A 19,994-nucleotide genomic window follows, 5' to 3' on the forward strand; every position below is an offset into this window, starting at 1 on the left:
GCCCACCCCTCTCCTCGTGCCCTTGCAGACGTGTCTGCATACACCCACCCCCAAGACACGGCTCATTCTTTCAACCTGTCTGGGGAAGCCTGGCTGCGGGTCTGGCCTTTGCAAAGCCCACACCACCCCTCATTCCCATCCCTCTGATCCTAGCCTCCAGAGCTTTCTCCTAAATTCCAGCCCTCCCCAACCACCCTTCTGCACAAGCAATGCCACTTCCCCAACTCAGCCTCTATTTCCCCATTTGGGGAAGAAGGAAGCTGTGTACAAGGACCCAGGCAGCTCCAATGTCAGCAGCGGCAGACACCCTGCAGCCTTCCAAGCTGTAGGCAGGGGCATTTGGGTCACTGGGGCTGGCCCTGGGGAGGCAGGCACTGGAGGCCACTGGTCTTGAGAAGATTCCAGAAGAGGTGGCCCTACCGCTCAGCCATGCAAGTGCCGGTGCTTGCGGTGGAGGAAGGAAATGGCAAGAGGCACAGCAGAGGTGGGAGGTATGCGGGGTGGAGCCACACTCTGGGGTCTGCACCCCAGGCTGTCTGGGCAGCAGAAGGAAGTGGCTCTTTTCTGGTTTTACCTGTCTTCGTTCAGTTGTATGACTATTTTGAGATCCTTCATGCTATTTTTCTTGTTATTCCTAAATTAAATGCTGTTATGGACTTGCCACTGTTTTTTAACCATTCCTGTTGATGGACATTGGGGTACTTCCAGTTTATGGCTTGTGTGAACATTTGCTTACAAGTCTGTGCACAGACACAGGTTTCCTCTGGGGCAAGCCTAACGGCTAGTGTACGTTTACCCTTGAAGACACTGCCAAAGTGCCTCCCAAGAGGATTGCACCTTTCCCCTCCATCCAGCTGTGAATAAGGGTCAGGGTCTGATTTCTTCACATCCTTGCCAACACTTGCTACTCTTTGACCCTTTGATTGCAGCTGTCCCCGTAGGTGTGAGGCGACCCCTCACTGGGTTTTTTGATTTGCACATCCCCAGGATGGGTGATGTCGACGATCTTTCCAGGTGCATGCTGGCCTTCCTTGTGCCTTTTTTTTTAAAGACAGGGTCTTGCTGTATCACCCAGGCTGAAGTGTGATCATAGCAGCCTCAAACTCCTGGGCACTAGCAATCCTCCCACCTCCACTTCCTGAATAGCTGGGACTACAGGCGCACACCACTGCACCTTGCTAATTTTTAAATATTCTTGTAGAGATGGGGTCTCGCTACATTGCCAAGGCTGGTCTCAAACTCCTGGGCTCAAGCAATCCTCCCACCTCCGCCTCCCAAAGGGCTGGGATTACAGGTATAAGCCACCTTGCCCAGCTGTTTGTTTTTTGAGACAGGGCTGGAATGCAGTGGTGCTACCATGGCTCACCGCAGCCTCAGCTTCCTGGGCTCAAGTGATCCTCCCGCCTCAGCCTCCCAAGTAGCTGGGGCCACACCCAGTTAATATTTTTAGTTTTTGTAGAGATGGGGTCTTGCTATGTTGAAAAGGCTGTCCTGGTCTCAAGCAGTCCTTCTACCATACCCTCTCAAAGTGCTGGGATTACAGGCATGAGCCACTGTACCTAGCCAAAGTTGATTGTTAAAAAGAGCCTGGTACCAACCTCCCCTCTGGCTTCTGTCACCATGTAATTTCTTGCACACACTGGTTCCCCTTTACCCCCCACTTTCCCTTCTGCCACAAGTAGAAACAGCCTGAGGCCCTTGCCAGAGGCAGTTGCTGGAGCCATGCTTCTGTGTAGCCTGTAGATCCGTGAACCAAGTAAGCCTCTTTGCCTTATACACCACCCAACCTCAGGAGTTCCTTTACAGCAATGCAAATGGGCTAAGACCCCTGCCCTGCCCAAGGCAGTCCTTTGAGCTGAGCCCTGTTAACCCTGCATCTCTCCTCTCTCTACAGCTACGAGGGAGTCAGCCTTTGTCCACGCCATTGCCTCAGCTGGTGTGGCCTTTGCGGTGACACGCTCATGTGCAGAGGGCACGGCCGCCATCTGTGGCTGCAGCAGTCGCAACCAGGGCTCACCAGGCAAGGGCTGGAAGTGGGGTGGCTGTAGCGAGGACATCGAGTTTGGTGGGATGGTGTCTCGGGAGTTCGCCGACGCCCGGGAGAACCGGCCAGATGCCCGCTCAGCCATGAACCGCCACAACAATGAGGCTGGGCGCCAGGTAGGTTCACTGCCTGCAAGGGTGCTTGGGAAAAAGGAGCCTCTTCAACAGGGTGTGTGCCCCGGTTCCTTGGGGCATATGGTAGGATGGTGGCCAGGCTGAGGGTCTTCTCGACTCCTGCCTGGGGTGTGCAAAGCTTAGCACCATCCAGCTGCACCACAGCATCCAGTGCGCTCCTGGGGATGGCGAGCCCACCTGTGGACTGGGGTAGCCAAGAAGGAGGGAAGAGGCAAAGGCCTGGTCAACAGGAGCCCCTGCAGAGCCCAGGGTTGGAGACAGCCAGGCAGCCACAGAGATGGGGAGGAATTCTGCAATGAGGAAATGCACACAAGGTGACCCGATGTTAAGGACAGTTGGCAGTAATTTAGGGGGAGGGAGGCTGGGAGAGCCTCCCAGGCAGCCTGGAGGTGAAAGACGACAAGCGACTTGGTCTGGGCAGAGTACAGAGTGTAATGGAAAAAAGAACATCTTGATGTGGAGAGGCCAACCCAGACCAAGCCGTGTAAAGCTTCGTGAGCCTGTGTCTTAGTCTGTCTGTGCTGCTGCAACAAAATACCTTAGACTGGATAATTTATAAACAATGGAAGTTTAGTACTCACAGTTCTGAAGACTGGGAAGTTCAAAGTCATGGTACTAGCAGATTCCTTGTCCAGTGAGGGCCTGCTCCTCATGGATGATGCCTTCTGTGTCCTCACTCAGGGTGTGGATCTCTCTGGGGTTACTTTTATAAGGGCACTGTTTTAGGCCATTCTTGCGTTGCTACCCGAGACTGGGTAATTTTTAAAGAAGAGAGGTTTAATTGGCTCACAGATCTGCAGGCTGCACAAGCTTAGTAACAGCATTTGCTCAGCTTCTTGGGGGGCCTCAGGGAGATTTTACACATGGCAGAAGGTGGAGTGGTAGCAGGCACGTCACATGGGCCAGAGCAGAAACAAGGAAGACAGAGTGGGGGCGAGGTCGCCACACACAAATCTTGTGTGAACTCACTCACTATCATGAGGACAGCACCAAGCCATTCATGATGGATCTGCCCCCGTAACCCAAACACCTCCTGCCAGGTCCCATGCCCAACACTGGGGATTACACTTCAACATGAAATTTGGAGGGGACACAGATCCAAACCATATCAGGCACGAATCTCATTCACGATGTTCCACCCTCATGACTTGACTTGATCACCTTCTAAAGGCCCTACCTCTTAATGCTGTCACCTTGAGGGTAAAGATTTCTTTTTTGGGGGGTGGGGACACAGAGTCTCGCTGGAGTAGTGGCATCATCTCAGTTCACTGCAGGCTCCATGTCCCGGGTTCAAGCGATTCTCCTGCCTCAGCCTTCTGAGTAGCTGGGACTGTAGGTGCATGCCACCACACCCGGCTAATTTTTGTATTTTTAGTGGAGATGGGGTTTACCAGGTTGGCCAGGCTGGTCTTGAGTTTTTGACCTCAAGTGATCCACCCACCTCGGCCTCCCAAAGTGCTGTGATTACAGGTGTGAGCCACCATGCCCAGCCGAGGGTAAAGATTTTAACCCATGAATTTTTGAGGAACACAAACATTCAGACCACAGCAGCTTGTTAGAAAGGAATTGGTCAGAAGATCAATGGATTACCAAGGGAGGAAATATGGCTGATGGGCAGTGACGGGTGTAAGGACCAAGTGGCATCCACAGGATTTAGCAACATGAAGATGGCAGTTGGCCTTGGCTGTAGAATCAGGGGATCACACAGGAGTGAAGAGTGAACAGGGGATATTCACCTTTCAACAGTGAGGAACTAGATAACTCAGACTAATTTTCCTACAGAAGACAACTTCAGATGCAGGATGAACTATAAAAAGCACCCTGTTAAACCTGTGGAGTCCCCATAATTACCCGATTCATGATAGATGAGGCAGTGCAGTGCCATGGGAGGAATGGGCTTTTCAATAAACGGTGCTCAGTCAACTGGGTGGTGTTATGGTCTGGATGTGTCTCCCAAAATTCATATATTGTAAGCGTGATCCCCAGTGCAATAGTCTGGAGAGGGGGCACCTAATAAGAGGTGTTTAGGTCATGAGGGCCTTGCCCTCATGTAGGGACCAATGCTGCTATAAAAGGGCTTGCAGAAGAGGATGTCTCTCTCTCTCTCTCTCTCTCTCTCTCTCTCTCTCTCTGTCTCTCACCTTCATGCCATATGAGGACATGATGGACATGATGTTCCTCCCTTCTGGAGGATGTGGCATTCATTCAGGGTGCCCTCTTGGAAGTAGATAAACCAAGCCGTAACCTGCCAGCACCTTGATCTTAGATTTCCCAGCCTCCCAAACCATGAAGGAATACATTTATGAATTACTCAGTCTCAGGTGTTATGTTGTAGCAATACAGCATTGACTAAGACAGATAGCAACACGGAAAAAAAATAACCCTGGCTTGCTACCTCGCATCATCTGTAAAAATCAATTATAAATCCCAGTGGGAAAGGTAAAACAATGAAACTTTTACAAGAAAATATATAATATCTTTGTGACCTTAAGAGTAGGCAAAGGTGTCTTAAACAGTTCAAAAAACACTCACATTGAAAGAGAAGTGGAATAACATAGACTATATTCAAATTAAGAAATTTCATCCATAAAAGCACACCACTATGGGATTGAAAAGGCAACCCACAGGGGAGGACACATTCACATACATACATCCACACTCACATATGCAGCAAATGTAGAGAAGCTACAGTAGGAAAAGAACTCTGCAGACTAAGAAGAAAAAGATAGACAAACCAATGGGAAAATTGGCCAAAAAATTAAAAGCCATGTATGAAAGAAAATATAGAAATTCCAGTACCTACACAAAAGGTGCTCAATGTTATGAGTCATCAAGAAAATGCTGTGAGAATCTATGTCCTGGAAAGAGAGAGAGGAGGATGGGGGTTTCTGAGACACTGGTGTTCTGGGGCAGGTAATTCATAAAATTTTGTATATTTTGCACTTATGACACATATACTTTTTTGTATGTCTATCATACTTCCATAAAATGATTTTTAAGTGTCAAATAACTGACCATTTAGTGAGGAATTAACAGCCCCTGATCCAAGAGAAAATCCCAAGCCTGGTACCTGGGGTAGCTTTTGTCTAGGGTCCATTTGCTGACCTGGAAGAGACTACAGAGGTTGCACTGCATTTCCAGCAGACTCACAGAGCTAAGGGGCCCACCAAGGGTGGGATCTCTGGTAAATCCTTCCTCAGTGTAGGCTGTGACCCTGAAGAGCAAAGCCAAGCCAGAAGTAGTCTTGCCCTGTGCACATGGGCAGACTAGAAATCTCTCAAAACCTGAACTTGGATTAAGGTAATCCCAAATTGCTGATACTCCCATACACTGGAAAAAGCAGATAAAATCCTCTTTGGAGAAGGACGATATCCCTCCTCTAAGCCTATAAATGTTTCTATAATAATTTTTTAGAAAACACAATGTCGGCTGGGCGCAGTGGCTCATGCCTGTAATCCCAGCACTTTGAGAGGCCGAGGCGGGCGGATCATGAGGTCAGGAGATCGAGACCATCCTGGCTAACATGGTGAAACCCATCTCTACTAAAAAATACAAAAAAAAAAAAAAAAAAAAAAAAATTAGCCGGGCATGGTGGCGGGCGCCTGTAGTCCCAGCTGCTCGGGAGGCTGAGGCAGGAGAATGGCGTGAACCCAGGAGGCAGAGCTTGCAGTGAGCCAAGATCACGCCACTGCACTCCAGCCTGGGTGACAGAACAAGACTCTGCCTCAAAAAAAAAAAAAAAAAACACAATGTCCAGCACACAATCAAAGATAATCTATCACATGATCTGATGACACAATGAGTTTAATCAGAAAAAAAAAAAAAAACAGAAACAAGTACACAGGAAATTCAGATACTGGAATTATTAGACACAGACTTTGAGGGGGAAAACGCTTACTTAGGTTCCCAAGGCTAAAACACAAGTGTGAACATTGCAGCAGGAAACTAGAAACTATAAAAAGAATATAATAGGCCAGGCATGGTGGCTCACACCTGTGATCCCAGCACTTTGGGAGGCCGAGGCAGGTGGATCACCTGAGGTCAGGAGTTCGAGACCAGCCTGACCAACATGGAGAATCCCCACCTCTACTAAAAATACAAAATTAGCTGGGTGTGGTAGTGCATGCCTGTAATCCCAGCTACTTGGGAGGCTGAGCCAAGAGAATCACTTGAATCCAGGAGGCAGAGGTTGCGGTGAGCCGAGAGTGCACCATTACACTCCAGCCTGGGCAACAAGAGCAAAACTCCGTCTCAAAAAAAAAAAAAAGAATATAATAGATTTGGAAAAGAATTACATATAAATTGCAGAACAAATAAAGACTTCCAGTTAAAGATGAGAAGCTGAACACTTCCGTCTGCACTCTCCTGGAACCCACTAAAATAACAATAAATTAATTTTAAAATAAATAGATATGAAGAGATAAATATAAATAAAATATAAATAGATATAAGTAGAGACAGGTAATAGTAGATATAGATGATAGATATAAATGGATATAAATAGTGCATAGAGATTATACATAGATATACATGCTAATATAGATAGGATATATGGATAAATAGATAGATGAATGAATAGATAGAGATGGATACTCGTGAGAATACAGAAAATAAAGAGGAAACAATGCTAAGAAAACTTTGAAAGCTAAAAGCAGACAGATGAATACTCAAGCAGACCCAAGAAAACTGAGTCTTAAGCCAGTAGAGGAGAAATTTGAGAACCAGTCTAGGAATTCCCAGTATCTGATATCGTGATAAGTTGAGATAAATATGGGACCGAAAACAGGAAGATTGGTTGAAAGATGATTTTCAGAGTATTTTATAGCACACTCACTCCACTACCCAACTCTTTGTAGCCAAGCAGCAGCCTCTCCTTTCCCTGTGGCTGAAGCCTGGAGGTTTGTTTTCTGCAAAGCAGAGGTCTCTGATCTGAGGGACGCCAAGCACATCTCAGAGTAAAGCTTCCAAAGTGAAACTTTTCTCTCTACATATGGAAGTTCATGCCTTTCTCTCTGATTTCCTGATTTCTCATGCCTCCTCCTGATTTCCTAACGCTAGCTGTGATCCTTAGTTATCCTCCAGGCAAGAGGATGGAAGATTCTGCTCTGGGGACTCTGACCAACTCAAAAGAGACTTCAAGACAGTAACTTGTGAAAGGTCCCAATAAAGCAATGCAGCTAGATCACTCTATAGAGAGGACCAAGGCTGACAAGTCTCTCCCATGTACAGGAACTTCCAATAAGATTTTTAGTGTCCCATGTTTAAATATGAACAGACAGCCAAGGATCATCAGACCTCTAAGGAAGGCCTCTAACAACAACAATGGCAGAGTCCAAAACAAACAAACTCAAACAAAATTTATGGGAAAGAGACATTGTAAAGAGAGATGAAGCTTCAAAGGATGATCATTAATATCCCCAAAGAGATAAAACACTATATCCATGAAATTGGAACAGGATGGTAATTTTAAACATTCAGGTTACAAAAGAGCTCTTAGAAATTAAAAATATGATAACAGAAGCAAAATCTTCAAATTGAAAGATAGTTGAGACACCCTCCCACAAGACAGAAAAAAAAAAAGAGAGATTAAAAATAAGAGCAAGGAGAAGATTTGGAGGATCTGTCCAAGAAAGACAATGACAAACAAAAAGAGGAGGCAGTCAGCAAAGAAACAAGGCAGGAAGCTTCCTCAGAACTGTGGAGCACAGGTTTCAGACCAAACAGGCCCACGAAGTGACTAGAACAACAGAAGAAAAAGATCTACTTCAAGACACACTGTTGTGAAGTTCAGAGCCTACCACATAGAACAGCCCTCCAAGCTGCCAAGGAAATGTTTGGGCTTTAGGATCAGGAATCAAAATAGTACCAGACTTTTCAGGAGCAATAATGAAAGCTAGAAGAAAACAGAGTAATACTACTTTTGAATTCCAAGATGTAAAAATGAATTTTAAGTGAAGAATTCACTTCCCAGAAAAACTATCAATTAAATGGGATAGTAGAAAAGATTGTTTTTAGACATGGACATTCCAAAAAATTTACAAGATCTTTTCTGGGAAAAAAAATATCTGCAAGAAGATGAAATTGATAGAATAGCTGATGTGTTTGGACATTTTGAAGAGAATATTTAGATAAGTAAGGGAGAATTTGAGGCTGAATCAGTTACAGGTACATTGATAATACCAACTACAAAAAGTCATCGAGGAAAAGAAGTCATCATAATGTATGACACTTAAAGGTGTCCCAATACCACCAGCAGTGAATACTGATGTGAAATTAAGCTACATTTTAGGGCAAGAGTGGTTGGTGGTTGGGAAGTGTACATCAGTATGGTGGAGTAAGGAGAGAAAACTAAATGCCATCCACCATGGCGAGAGGCCAATAAATAATGCCTAATGCTGAAAAATCAAGAGGTGTCTAGATAAGTGTGTTATTAGAGTTGTAAACATTGCAAGGGGCTGCATGTAGGACCAGGATTCCTGTTTATCTAAACAGATCTTGGAAACTGTTGGACTCTCTAAAGTATGCACCTATGTAACTTTGATCCAACACAAAACTAAAACAAAAGAGGAAATAAAATGGATATTAGATAAACTAGACTGGGCAGGGTGGGGCATATGTTACTCTGCAGATGCCCATAGGAAACAGTCAATATCAGAGGGAGGAGTTCAAGAAAGAGCCAGAAGGCGATGAGGAGGAGGCAGGATTGGGACCCAGAGCCCAGTTGAAGCCTTAGATTAGAACTGTCCAATAGAAGTAGAATGGGAGCCACAAATGGCTCATAGATTATTATAATTTGTCCCACAAATGACACAAAGATCATTATAAATTTTCTAATAGCCACATTTAAAGAGTAAACAGGTAAAACAAGGTTTTTTGGTTTTGGTTTTGGTTTGGTTTGGTTTGGTTTAGTTTGAGACAGACTCTGTCCTGTAGCCCAGGCTGGAGTGCAGTGGTGCAGTCTCTGCTCACTGCTACCTCCACCTCCTGGCTAAAGCAATTCTGCCTCTGCCTCCCAAGTAGCTGGGACCACAGGCGCCCGCCACCACACCTGGCTAGTTTTTGTATTTTTAGTAGACACCTGGCTTCGCCTCAAGTGATCCACCCGCCTCCGCCTCCCCAAGTGCTGGGATTACAGGCATGAGTCACCATGCCCGGCCAGAAACAAATTTTAATACTAAATTTTATTTAACTCAGGATAGCCAACATGCTATCATTTCAATAATGTAGTCAGTATTAAAATTATGAATGAGCTGTTTCCTATCCTTTTCCTATACTAAGTCTTGGGAATCCAGCATGCAGTTGGCACTTATAGCACTTCTGAATTTGCACTGCCATGCCTCACGGGCTCCTGTCTGGCCAGTGGCTGCCACAGTGCAGTGCCACCTAGACTGTTCTGATGTTCACACGCCCCTTTACGCTCACCCCCACCCCTTCCCCAAAGAAAGAAGGGAAAAGAAGCTGAGTTCTCCATTGCCCGTAGGGGAAACCATTTGCTCCTCAGCCAGGTCCTGCCCCATCCCCTCACAGCCTTATGTCCCAACATCGCCTTCCTCTTCCTCTGCAGTACCCATACAGTGACCAGCTTCTTGGGCCACTCTTATTACTCATGCTCAGGACTCCTGCCTTTCCACCCGGCCGTGTACACCTCCTCTGGGCAGCGTGCCTGGGTCCTCAGGGTCAGAAGGAACGCCTATCCCCCTGCATCCCTGCACTCTGACTGCCGTGGCTCTTCGTGTATGGCATCCCACGTTGCAACCCTGTCCTTCCTTCACTCCACCCTAGACAGTGTAGAAGTACTCAGCTAGGAGACGGGGACAGGGGAGCCCCCCAAGCCCTGACCTGGGAAGGCTTGGGTCTGGCAAGGGAGCAGGCACCAGTATCTGCACCATAGGAAGGGGGTGGCCCTGGGGCCCTATCTGGGAGTCTGCCCCCTCTGCCCGGGGACTTTATGGAGCAGGTGGGCTGCGGGCGACATGTAATGCTGTTTCCTCCGGGAGACGCACCAGGGGGCCGCCCTGACGCTGGCTCCTGCGCGTGCCCCGCAGGCCATCGCCAGCCACATGCACCTCAAGTGCAAGTGCCACGGGCTGTCGGGCAGCTGCGAGGTGAAGACATGCTGGTGGTCGCAACCCGACTTCCGCGCCATTGGTGACTTCCTCAAGGACAAGTACGACAGCGCCTCGGAGATGGTGGTGGAGAAGCACCGGGAGTCCCGCGGATGGGTGGAGACCCTGCGGCCGCGCTACACCTACTTCAAGGTGCCCACGGAGCGTGACCTGGTCTACTACGAGGCCTCGCCCAACTTCTGCGAGCCCAACCCCGAGACGGGTTCCTTCGGCACGCGCGACCGGACCTGCAACGTCAGCTCACACGGCATCGACGGCTGCGACCTGCTGTGCTGCGGCCGCGGCCACAACGCGAGAGCGGAGCGGCGCCGGGAGAAGTGCCGCTGCGTGTTCCACTGGTGCTGCTACGTCAGCTGCCAGGAGTGCACGCGCGTCTACGACGTGCACACCTGCAAGTAGGCACCGGCCGCGGCTCCCCCTGGACGGGGATGGGCCCTGCCTGGGGGTGGGCTTTTCCCTGGGTGGGGCAGGACTCTCACCTAAACGGGGCAGTACTACTCCCTGGGGCGGGACTCCTCCCTGGGGGTGGGGCTCCTACCTGGGGGCAGAACTCCTACCTGAAGGCAGGGCTCCTCGCTGGAGCCAGTGTCTCCTCTCTGGCGGCTGGGCGCCTCCTGAATGAGGCGGAGCTCCAGGATGGGGAGGGGCTCTGCGTAGGCTTCTCCCTGGAGACTGGGTTCTGCCGGACAGAGGGGGAGCTACATGGTGGGCGGAACTTCTCCTGGGTGGGACAGAGCTTTTCCTGCGAGGGCGTGGCTCTCGGTGGACGCGACACTAGGTAGGCTTCTACCTGCAGGTGGGGCTCCTACTGAAGGAGGCGGGGTTCTAGGATGGGGCAGGGCTCTGGGGTAGACTCCTCCCTGGGGGCGGAGCTCCTCCTTAGGAGTGGGGTTTCATGATGGATGGGGCTTCTGCCTGGATGGGGCAGAGCTTCTCCTGACCAGGGCAGGGCCCCTTCCATGCGGACTGTGGCTCTGGGTGGGCGTGGCCTGCATACGCTCCTTCCTGTGGGTGGGGCTCCTCTGGGACAAGGCTCCGATGGGGCGGGGCTTCTCTCCGCGGGTGGGACTTCCCTGGGAACCGCCCAGGAATCCGGGATCCAGAGCAGGGAATTCAGCCCTCTAGCCCCCTCCTCCCCAATCCCCTGTAAGGTTCCATCCACCCCTGTGTCTAGTTGGGAAGGTTCCATGAAGCGAGTCGGGTCCCCAACCCGTGCCCCTGGGATCCGAGGGCTCCTCTCCAGGCGCCTGGTTTTGGAATGCTCCAGGCGCGCCGACTCCTGTGCCACCCCTTCCTCTGCCTGGGGTTTGACCACCCACCTGACCAGGAACCCTACTGGGGAAAGCCTGAAGCGCCTCGCAGACCCCAACCCCAAGACCAAGCTCGGTCCTGGGAGAGGACCGGGGCTTCGCGGAGGCAAGTGACTGAGGCCCTCCCAAAGAGGTCCGCCCTGCCCGGGCTACCACACCGTCAGGTCCTCCTCCTAGGGAGCCGGCCTGCTGCGCCCCAGGCCCCGCCTGTCTCTGCGCTGCTCAGCTGCGCCCCCTTCTTTGCAGCTGCCCAGGCCCTCCTCCCTGCCCTCGGGTCTCCCCACTTGCACTCCATCCAGCCACAGGAAAGATAGAAGCTTCTCGTCCCGTCCCTCCCTTTCCTCCGCCTGTCCACAGCCCCTTATAAGATAAAGGTAGGAAGAGGGGTCCAGTCCCCCCAGGCTGCCCAGAGCTGCTGGTCTCATTTGGGGGCTGTTCAGGAGATTTGGGGGGTATCACCCCCCACCCCACTGTGCTGCTCGCAAAGGTCCCACAGCCCTGAGATGGGCCGGTCCCCTTCCTGGCCTCTCATGGCGGAACTGGAGCAAAGGTCCGCTTTCTTGGAGCCAATGGCCCGGCCCCTCCTAACTCATCTGCCTGACCCGGGAATGAATAGGAGGCCGCTGAACCCACCCGGCCCATATCCCTGGTTGCCCCATGGTCAGCCCCTCAGCCTCTGCCACTGTGAACCGGCTCCCACCCTCAAGGTGCGAGGAGGAGACGCGGCTAGGCGGGGCGCCCCAAGAGCCCAGAAGAGGGGACACCGCCATCCTCTGCCTCAAATTCTGCGTTTTTGGTTTTAATGTTATATCTGATGCTGCTATATCCACTGTCCACTGGAGTTAGATGAATAGATGTTTTGTGGTTTTTTTTCCTTTTCTTTCTATGAAAGAAATTATTTTAGTCTTAGCTTGTGAGTTTCAAACAATGGGAAAAGTGAAAAAAACAGAAACAAGCCATCAAGGCTGTAGTCTGGGCTGGATTTTTGGTGGTGGGTCAGCACGGTGTTGAGAGAGTAGAGAAGATGCCTACTCAGGATCTCAGGGCCTGGGTCCAGGGGCAGGGGAATGCCCCAAGGCCATGATGGGTAGGGGACCTCCAGAGCTGGAATTCCAGGTGGGAGGAATAAGGATAGCTAAGCTGAGGGAATGGCCACTGGCACCAAGGCCTGGAGTGGGGTAGAGCCTCTGATAGGGAGACAGCGGCAGGCACCTGGAGTCCCCAGGTAGGTAGCCCTAAGGTAAGGGGCTTGGCTGAGCCCCCAACAAGTCAGAGCAGCAGGATGCCCACCACCTCCTCTCCCACAGAGCCCATACTCACTCAGCGGACACCCTAGCACCAGCTATGGACATGCCCCCAACTCTCTGGGTTTGCGGACAGTGGCATGGTGGCTGGTGGCCTCTAAGTGTAGGATCAGCTGGATCCAAGCAGGACCTTGGGATGGGGCTAGCCATAAGGAGTTCTTCTGGGATCCTCACCTCGTAGGGTTGTGCACAGGGGTGCCCTGCCTGTGGGAGCCCCCCATCTCCTTTCCCCAGCCAAGGAAGGCAGGGAGAGCCCCTGGAACAGGTAAGCCATCCTACTGACAGGAGCCCTCATGTGGCCTCACTAGGGGTGCTGGGTGTGCCTTTGGAAACAGGCAACAGGGGCCCGAGGGCTGTCTCAAGGCCATGCCTTCCCCATCCCAGCCTCACCAAAGATCTCTGCTCCACTCTCTGCCGTCCCATGCCTGCCTGGTCCCCGTGCCCATCTCTGGGCCCTGTCTGGATGCCCAGCCAGACCTTCAGGGCAGTGAATGCCAAGGGAAAAAGCCATGGAGGTGGAGCAACCAGTGCACTTGCCTGAAGGCCAGGCCCAACACAGCCACCATACTCAGGCCATGTGCACGCCGGCGGGGAGCTAGGCCTGCAGAGAACCGGAAGGGCTGGCCATCCTCTGGTGTGCCCTGTGGTAGGAAGCGGGGGTCAAGGCAGCCCCAGGAGTGGGGCGGGTGCACCAGCATCCTAGGCATGGAGGCCATGGGAACACAATCTCCCGGCCCCAAGAGCCAGAGAGGGGCCAGCCCCAGGCAGGAGCATGACCCCTCCAGGCACAGTGTCCCCTGACCCTGCCAGGCACCTGCCATCCCAGACCCTGAGGGCACAGGCTCAGGGCATGTAGCTCAGGCTGGGCAGAGGGGCCTGAGGGACTGCTGACCTCCCTCCCCACACCCTCGCTCCAAGGTGCCCTCATGGCTGCCCAGCAGGACACCCTCTCTAGGCCACACTGGGCCTGGCTGCCCTCTCTGGGCACCATTTTCAAGCTACACCCCTTGCTCCTCGCCTTTGTGAGTGGTCCACCAGAAGCCTGGCCTTCCCAAACCCCCTACCTGCCCCTCACTACCCACTCCCCAGGACCCCTTGGTCCTGTGCCCCAGCCACCTCCCTGAGGCTACAGATCCAGCCCAGCCTCCACCAGGGCCCTGCTCCTCCCCACCCCAGGTCAGGTCTTTCCACCCCACTCAATGCCCAGGGCCTCCTCACAGTGCTGGCATAGTGGGGCAACATAGCACCCACAGAGCAAGATAGCATGCCGCCCTCTAGCATACCCTGATGGCTGCACAGGACTCCTGCCCAGGTCTGGCCACTGCCCAACCCCTGCCTGCAGCAGCCATGCAGAGCCTCATGAAGCAGAGGACCCTGCAGAGGACAGTCAAGGAGGCCAGGCTAGGAGGGGATGAGGGCTGAAGTGTGGCTGCTGGGGTGGTTGTGGGGAGGGAGTGCTTCTCCAGAGCCACCAGCCATGGGAGCACAGAGCTACCCAGGGCCTGTCAGGGCCAGGGGAGAAGGGACCCGGTCCAGGGCTCTGGAGGTCAGGTTCCCCTCTCCCTTGCCTCCCAAAACTGTGCATCAGCTTCGAGGTCTGGTGGGCACCCCAATATCACTCCCAGCCATGGCCTCATTGTCTGGGGCCGTGACACCCATCCCAGGCAGGTCACCCACTGCTCCAGGGCAGCTCTGACCCTCCGTAGGCAGGGCCACTGGAATTCCCAGGGGGGCCCCGGGGGGGCAGCTGTGCTGCTGTCTACAACAAGGGAGCCAGTGACTAAGGACACAGGACCCCTCTCCCCCATGGTGCATCACCAGTGAGGGGACCCCAAGCCCGCTCAACCCGCCAGGTCTTCCTGAGCAATAGCCATAAAGCGTCAGTCCTTGGGGGAGGGCAGCACCCGACAGGAGCCCCTGCTCAGCCCCGGCCCATGGGCACCATGCCTCTTAGTCGGGACCCAGGGCAGAGCCACCCTAATTGGCACCTACTGGGCCCCAGTGCTGGGGGCATTGCAGATGAAAGACACTGACCCAGTCGGGAGGCAGCTGGGCAGGCAGAGGGCGTGAGAGTGTGGGGCCACCTGGGGGCTTGAAGCTGAGGTAGGCCCCAGAGGCCCCAGAGAGATCCCCAGCACCCAGGCTCTATCTCCACTGCTGGGGTCCAGAGAGGGGATGGTGCTGGCCTGAGGACACACAGCCTGCTGGAGACCCAGGGGGCCATCTGGGTGGAGAGCCCAAGGTCCCGTTGCAGGCCAGGTGTGAAGGACCACTGTGAAGATGGTCTCAGCAGTCCTCATCCCCATTGTGGCCCTAGCACAGACAGAGGGTGACCCCACAAGAGGTCCTGGATGTGTCTCTGAGGAATGGGGTGCAGCTGGTCTGCAGCCCGTGGGGCCATAGGACACACCCCAGTTTATAGGCGATGGGGGCTGGGAGGTAAAACCCTCAACTCACCCTGTGTAGAAGCAAGCCCTGCCCCTGCCTGGGCTTCAGTTTCTCTTCTATGCAAAAGGCAGTGAGCCGAGGGAGGTCTTCCCTCTCAAGGGCCTGCTGGCCTGGGCTGCTGCACCTAGTGCACAGCCTCCCTCACCTGCCAAGGGCAAGCATCACCCTCGGAGCCCCAGCCCCCAAACCCCCAGAGCCTACAGGCTTCCAAGTCAGTATCAGAAGCCACCCCCCAGGGTGTTTACAGCCCATCCTGCTCACCCGCCCTGCAGAAGGAGGAAATGCGCCTGGTGGGCCTGTTCGCAGGTAGTTGAGACAGGACAGGAATAACCATATAAAAGGCCCGGAGGTGGTGGGGCCCCACCCCACCAGGGCTCCCCTGCCCAGCCCCCTGCACATCTCACCCTCCGGGCTTTGAAGTCCCAGAGGGGTGTGGCTGGCCCTCACCTTGGGCACCCCTCCTCTCTCTGACACCCCTTCCCCACACCTACTTTCAGGAATCCGGGGCCTCAGTTTTCTCCCTTCAAGGAGAAGCCTGGAGGCTGCCAGCCTGGCCTCCCCAGGACGCTGGGACCGCAGCAGGCAGGTGCAAGGCCAGCTCCAGGTCCCCATGCCCAACACGGGGTGGGGGTGAGGCCCTACTTACTGATTGCCCAGTGCCCATCCCCAGCGCTGAGCCTGGGCTGGGTGTGCCCCGGGGCCCTGCCAGTCCTGGTCCTTGCCCCTGCTCCATCATGGGTCCTCTCTGGGCCATGCTGGATTGGTGGGGGCCTGAGAGGCCCATCAGTGGAGATGGCCCCTCCCCTCTCAACCGGATTCCACATCCAGCCTAGCTCCCCTAGTGCGGGCCTGGCGTCACCACCCTCCAGTGGGTGGGAGAGGAGAGGGCAGAGGGCAGGACCCCTGACCAAGCTCTGGGCCTGTCAGCTCCCAGGGGCACAGCTGCTACCCTGGGAGTTGACATAGCCCAAAAGATGGCCTTGGCCCAGGGGTTCCTTGGCCTATCTGAGGTTGGAGTGGGGTCTGTCATGGCCTCCAGGGAACTCCAGGACACAGGCTGAGCAGCCAGGAAGGAATTCAGGGGTTCCCCACAGTCCCTGGGGCCATCCTCAAGAAGGAACATTCTAGAAGCTTATTGTTGGGGAAGGCAAGGCCTGGGGGACGTCCCTGAAGAGGATGAGAAGCTGGGACTTGGGAGCACCACACCCCAGTCCTTGGAGGGGGTCCTCCAAGGACCAGGGCATTGCAGAAATGGTGTCAGGTCCAGCTTGCCATCCAGGCCTCAGTATGCCTGTCTGTGTATGAGGTGGAGTGTCTGAGGCGTCGTCAGACATCAGCCACTCCTAAGCCCTAGCAAGGCTGCCCTGGCCACAGGTTCCCCGATAAGCTGACCCTGTAACTTCATTCCCTGGAGACTTCCTTTAGCCTGGCCCTCCCCAGTGTTTCAGCCAGGTGGATACCTCTGCCCTTTCCCCTGCAGATAGCCTCTTACCAGGAATTACAATCAGGGCCGTGCACTCAGAGCCTGGCATCATCAGAGTGGGGGACCCTGGTCCCCGAGCCCAGGGCGGGCCTCGGTGGGTGGACTGTCCACCCTGCACTGAAGCCTGGAGTGAGAAGCCATGAGAGAAAGTCCACGGGAGAACCAGAGGGGAACCCCTGGGATGCTGAGCCAGCCTCTGCCCTCTGCCAGGCTCTGTCCCGAGACCCTGCCCTTCCACCTGTAGGCCCTGCCCTTCCTGGGCTACTGGCAGAGGGCAGAGGACGTTGGAGCACCCTGGGCTGCGGGTCTAGGTAAGACAAGTGCGGACCCTCAGCCTGGACTGAGCTGGGGATGTGCCCCACCCTGGAATATGAGAAGACAGGGCCCTGCCCTGGGGTCTGGGAGACACAGCCTCATCCCAGGTCCTGGGGGAAGCAGTCCCACCCTGAGGTCCAGCTGTAGACCTGGGATGGGCCCTAGTTCCCTCTGCCCTACAGTGGCACCACCACCCTCCACAGGCCCCAGCCCCTCTCCTGGACAGCTCAGCCCTGTTTCCCAGTCTCCTCTCCTCATGGATCCCCCTTTCTGCCTCTGAACCCCTCAGGATGGATGCCTCAGGACAGGGCACTCAGGTCCCTGCAGGAGTCTTGCATGGGTCTGGAGCCCTGGGGCCCAGGGGCAAGACCTCCTGGAGCAACTTCCAAGGTCTGGGGGACTAGGTCAGTGTTCCTCCCTGCAGAACTGGACTGCTGTCAGTGATTGCCTTCGGGATCATCTGGGAGGGCTTCCAGGAGGAGGTGAGCATGGGGACACTTCCTAAGGCTCCAAAATCCTCCTGTAATTCTGAGACTGCATCTCTGCAGATGCCAAGAAAAAAAGTGGGTGCCCATGGCACCAGGAGAGCCCTCGGAAGGGGCTCCACTGAGGCCTGGGAGCCACCACCCGCCTGCCTGGCCAGGATGGGAGCTCAGCAGAAGGTGCTAATTGCTGTTTAGCTCCAAGCTGACTCCTTGCTCTCTTTTTGTCTCTCTCTCTCTCTCTCTCTCTCTCTTTTTTTTTATTTGAGCCTCTAGAGCACACAGTAAACAGTCATTTGGCTCTCGGGGCCCTGCAAATTGGTGTTTATGGTGCGAAGATGAGGAGGATTTGTCCACCCAAACACAGGCTAGCTGGGAGGGAGGAAGCAGGGGTGGGACATCCCATTCAGGCCCAGCTCAGGGGAGCCTCCTTCAGACTGAGGAGCTGTGGTCTCACAAGCAGAGGACTGTGATTAACCCAAGAGAGCTTCTAGGAAGAGGTGAGGTGTTGGCAGCAAAAAGACCTCCTCCAGTGGAGGTTGCAAAGGCTCCACCATACCCTCAGGTGCCGCTGGGGAGTACTGCCCTCCAGACCCAGCTGGGATCAGAGCTTCCTGGCTGGGTCCCAGCCTGGGTCTCCTTCCAACAGCACACCTCACCTTCCCACCCAGCGGCCAGCTGCAGAATTACAAACTGGAATGCCAAGGCCTGGCCTCCTGGCAGGAGCAGGAAACACGGAAGTCCAGGCGCAGGCATATGGGCTGGATGTGTGGCTGGGAAAAGTGGATTTCCCCAGGTGTCTCCCCATCGTTCACGAGCCTGAGGTGGGCAGACTATGCCCCAGAGCCAGTGCCCGGGCTCCTGTCTTCTTCTGCTGCCCAAACACCCCACCATGGCAGAAGGCCAAGAGGCCAGACTGGCATTGACCTCTCCCCACTCCATTCAAGGCCTGGCATGAGGCACCTGCCCTGCAGTGCCACTCCTCATTGGAGCAGGCAGCCTGTAGCACCAACACCAAAGGCTGGGGAGGATGTGGGATGCTGGACATCAGGAGAGTGCAGGAGGGGCAGTGTTGGCAAGTAGTGTAGACCAGAGTGTACAGGGCATGTAGAAGAATGGATAGTGTAGACAGGGTAGTGCAGAGGAATAGCACAGGTGGGATAGTGTAGGGGGATAGTGTGGGGGGATAGTGTAGGGGGGATAGTGTAGAGGGATAGTGTAGGGGGAATAGCGTAGGGGGATACTGTAGGGGATAGTGTAGGAGGATAGAATAAGGGGGATAGCATAGGGGGATACTGTAGAGGGATAGTGTACGGGGAATAGCATAGGGGGATAGCGTAGGGGGATAATGTCAGGGGGATAGCATTGGGGAAATAGGGTGGGGGATAGCGTAGGGGGACTAGCGTAAGGGGATAGTGTAGGGGACAGTGTAGGGGGATAGTGTAAAGGGGATACTGTAGGAGGATAGTGTAGGAGGATAGCATATAGGGGTAGTGTAGAGGGGATAGTGTAGGGGACAGTGTAGGGGGATAGTGTAAAGGGGATAGTGTAGGGGGATAGCGTAGGAGGGACAGTATAGGAGGATAGCATACAGAGATAGTGTAGGGGGGATAGCGTAATAGGAGCATAGTGTAGGGGGATAGCATGGGGGATAGCCTAAGGGTATAGCGTAGTGGGGATAGCATAGGGGGATAGAGTAGTGGGGATAGCATAGGCGGATAGCGTAGAGGGATATCATTGGGGGATAATGTAGGGGGATACTGTGGGAGGAACAGTGTAGGGGGAATAGTGTAGGGGGGATAGTGTAGAGGGGATAGTGTAGGCAGATAGTGTAGGGGGATAGCATAAGGGGATAGAATAGGGGGATAGCATAGGGGATATCATGGGGGATAATGTAGGGGGATAGTGTGGGGGGAATAGTGTAGAGAGATAGTGCATGGGGATAGTGTAGGGGGGATAGCTTAGGGGGATAGAGTAGGGGGAGAGTGTAGGGAGATAGTGTAAGGGGGATAGAGTAGAAGGATAGGGTAGGGGATAGCATAGGGGAGACAGTGTAGGGGAATAGCATAGGGGGCTAATGTAGGGGGACAGCATAGTGGTGATAGCATAGGGGGATAAGGGATAGCGTAGGGGGATAGTGTACAGAGATAGTGTAGGGGGGATAGATGAAGGGAATAGAGTAGAAGGATAGTGTAGGGGGATAGCGTAGGGGGGATACTGTAGGAGGGATAGCATAGGGGGATACTGTAGCAGGGATAGTGTAGGTGGATAGTGAAGGGGTAATAGCATAAGGGGACAGCATAAGGGATGGTGTAGGGAGAGAGCGTAGGGAGGATAGCATGGGGGAT

General features: G+C 53.6%; 1 protein-coding gene across 1 annotated transcript in view; it reads left to right on the forward strand.

The window, feature by feature from the left end:
- WNT3A (Wnt family member 3A) overlaps nt 1-12,461 on the forward strand; it is a 54,344-nt gene extending 41,883 nt beyond the window's left edge. The window contains exons 3-4 of the mRNA XM_017883819.1: nt 1,895-2,160; nt 10,224-12,461. Of these exons, the coding sequence (XP_017739308.1) occupies nt 1,895-2,160; nt 10,224-10,703 (746 nt within the window). The 3' untranslated portion in view covers nt 10,704-12,461. The remainder of the gene's footprint in view (nt 1-1,894; nt 2,161-10,223) is intronic.
- Nucleotides 12,462-19,994: the final 7,533 nt, after the last annotated feature.

The sequence above is a fragment of the Rhinopithecus bieti genome, unplaced genomic scaffold, assembly GCF_001698545.2.
Source record: "Rhinopithecus bieti isolate Rb0 unplaced genomic scaffold, ASM169854v2 scaffold_14404, whole genome shotgun sequence".
NCBI classification, from domain to species: domain Eukaryota; kingdom Metazoa; phylum Chordata; class Mammalia; order Primates; family Cercopithecidae; genus Rhinopithecus; species Rhinopithecus bieti.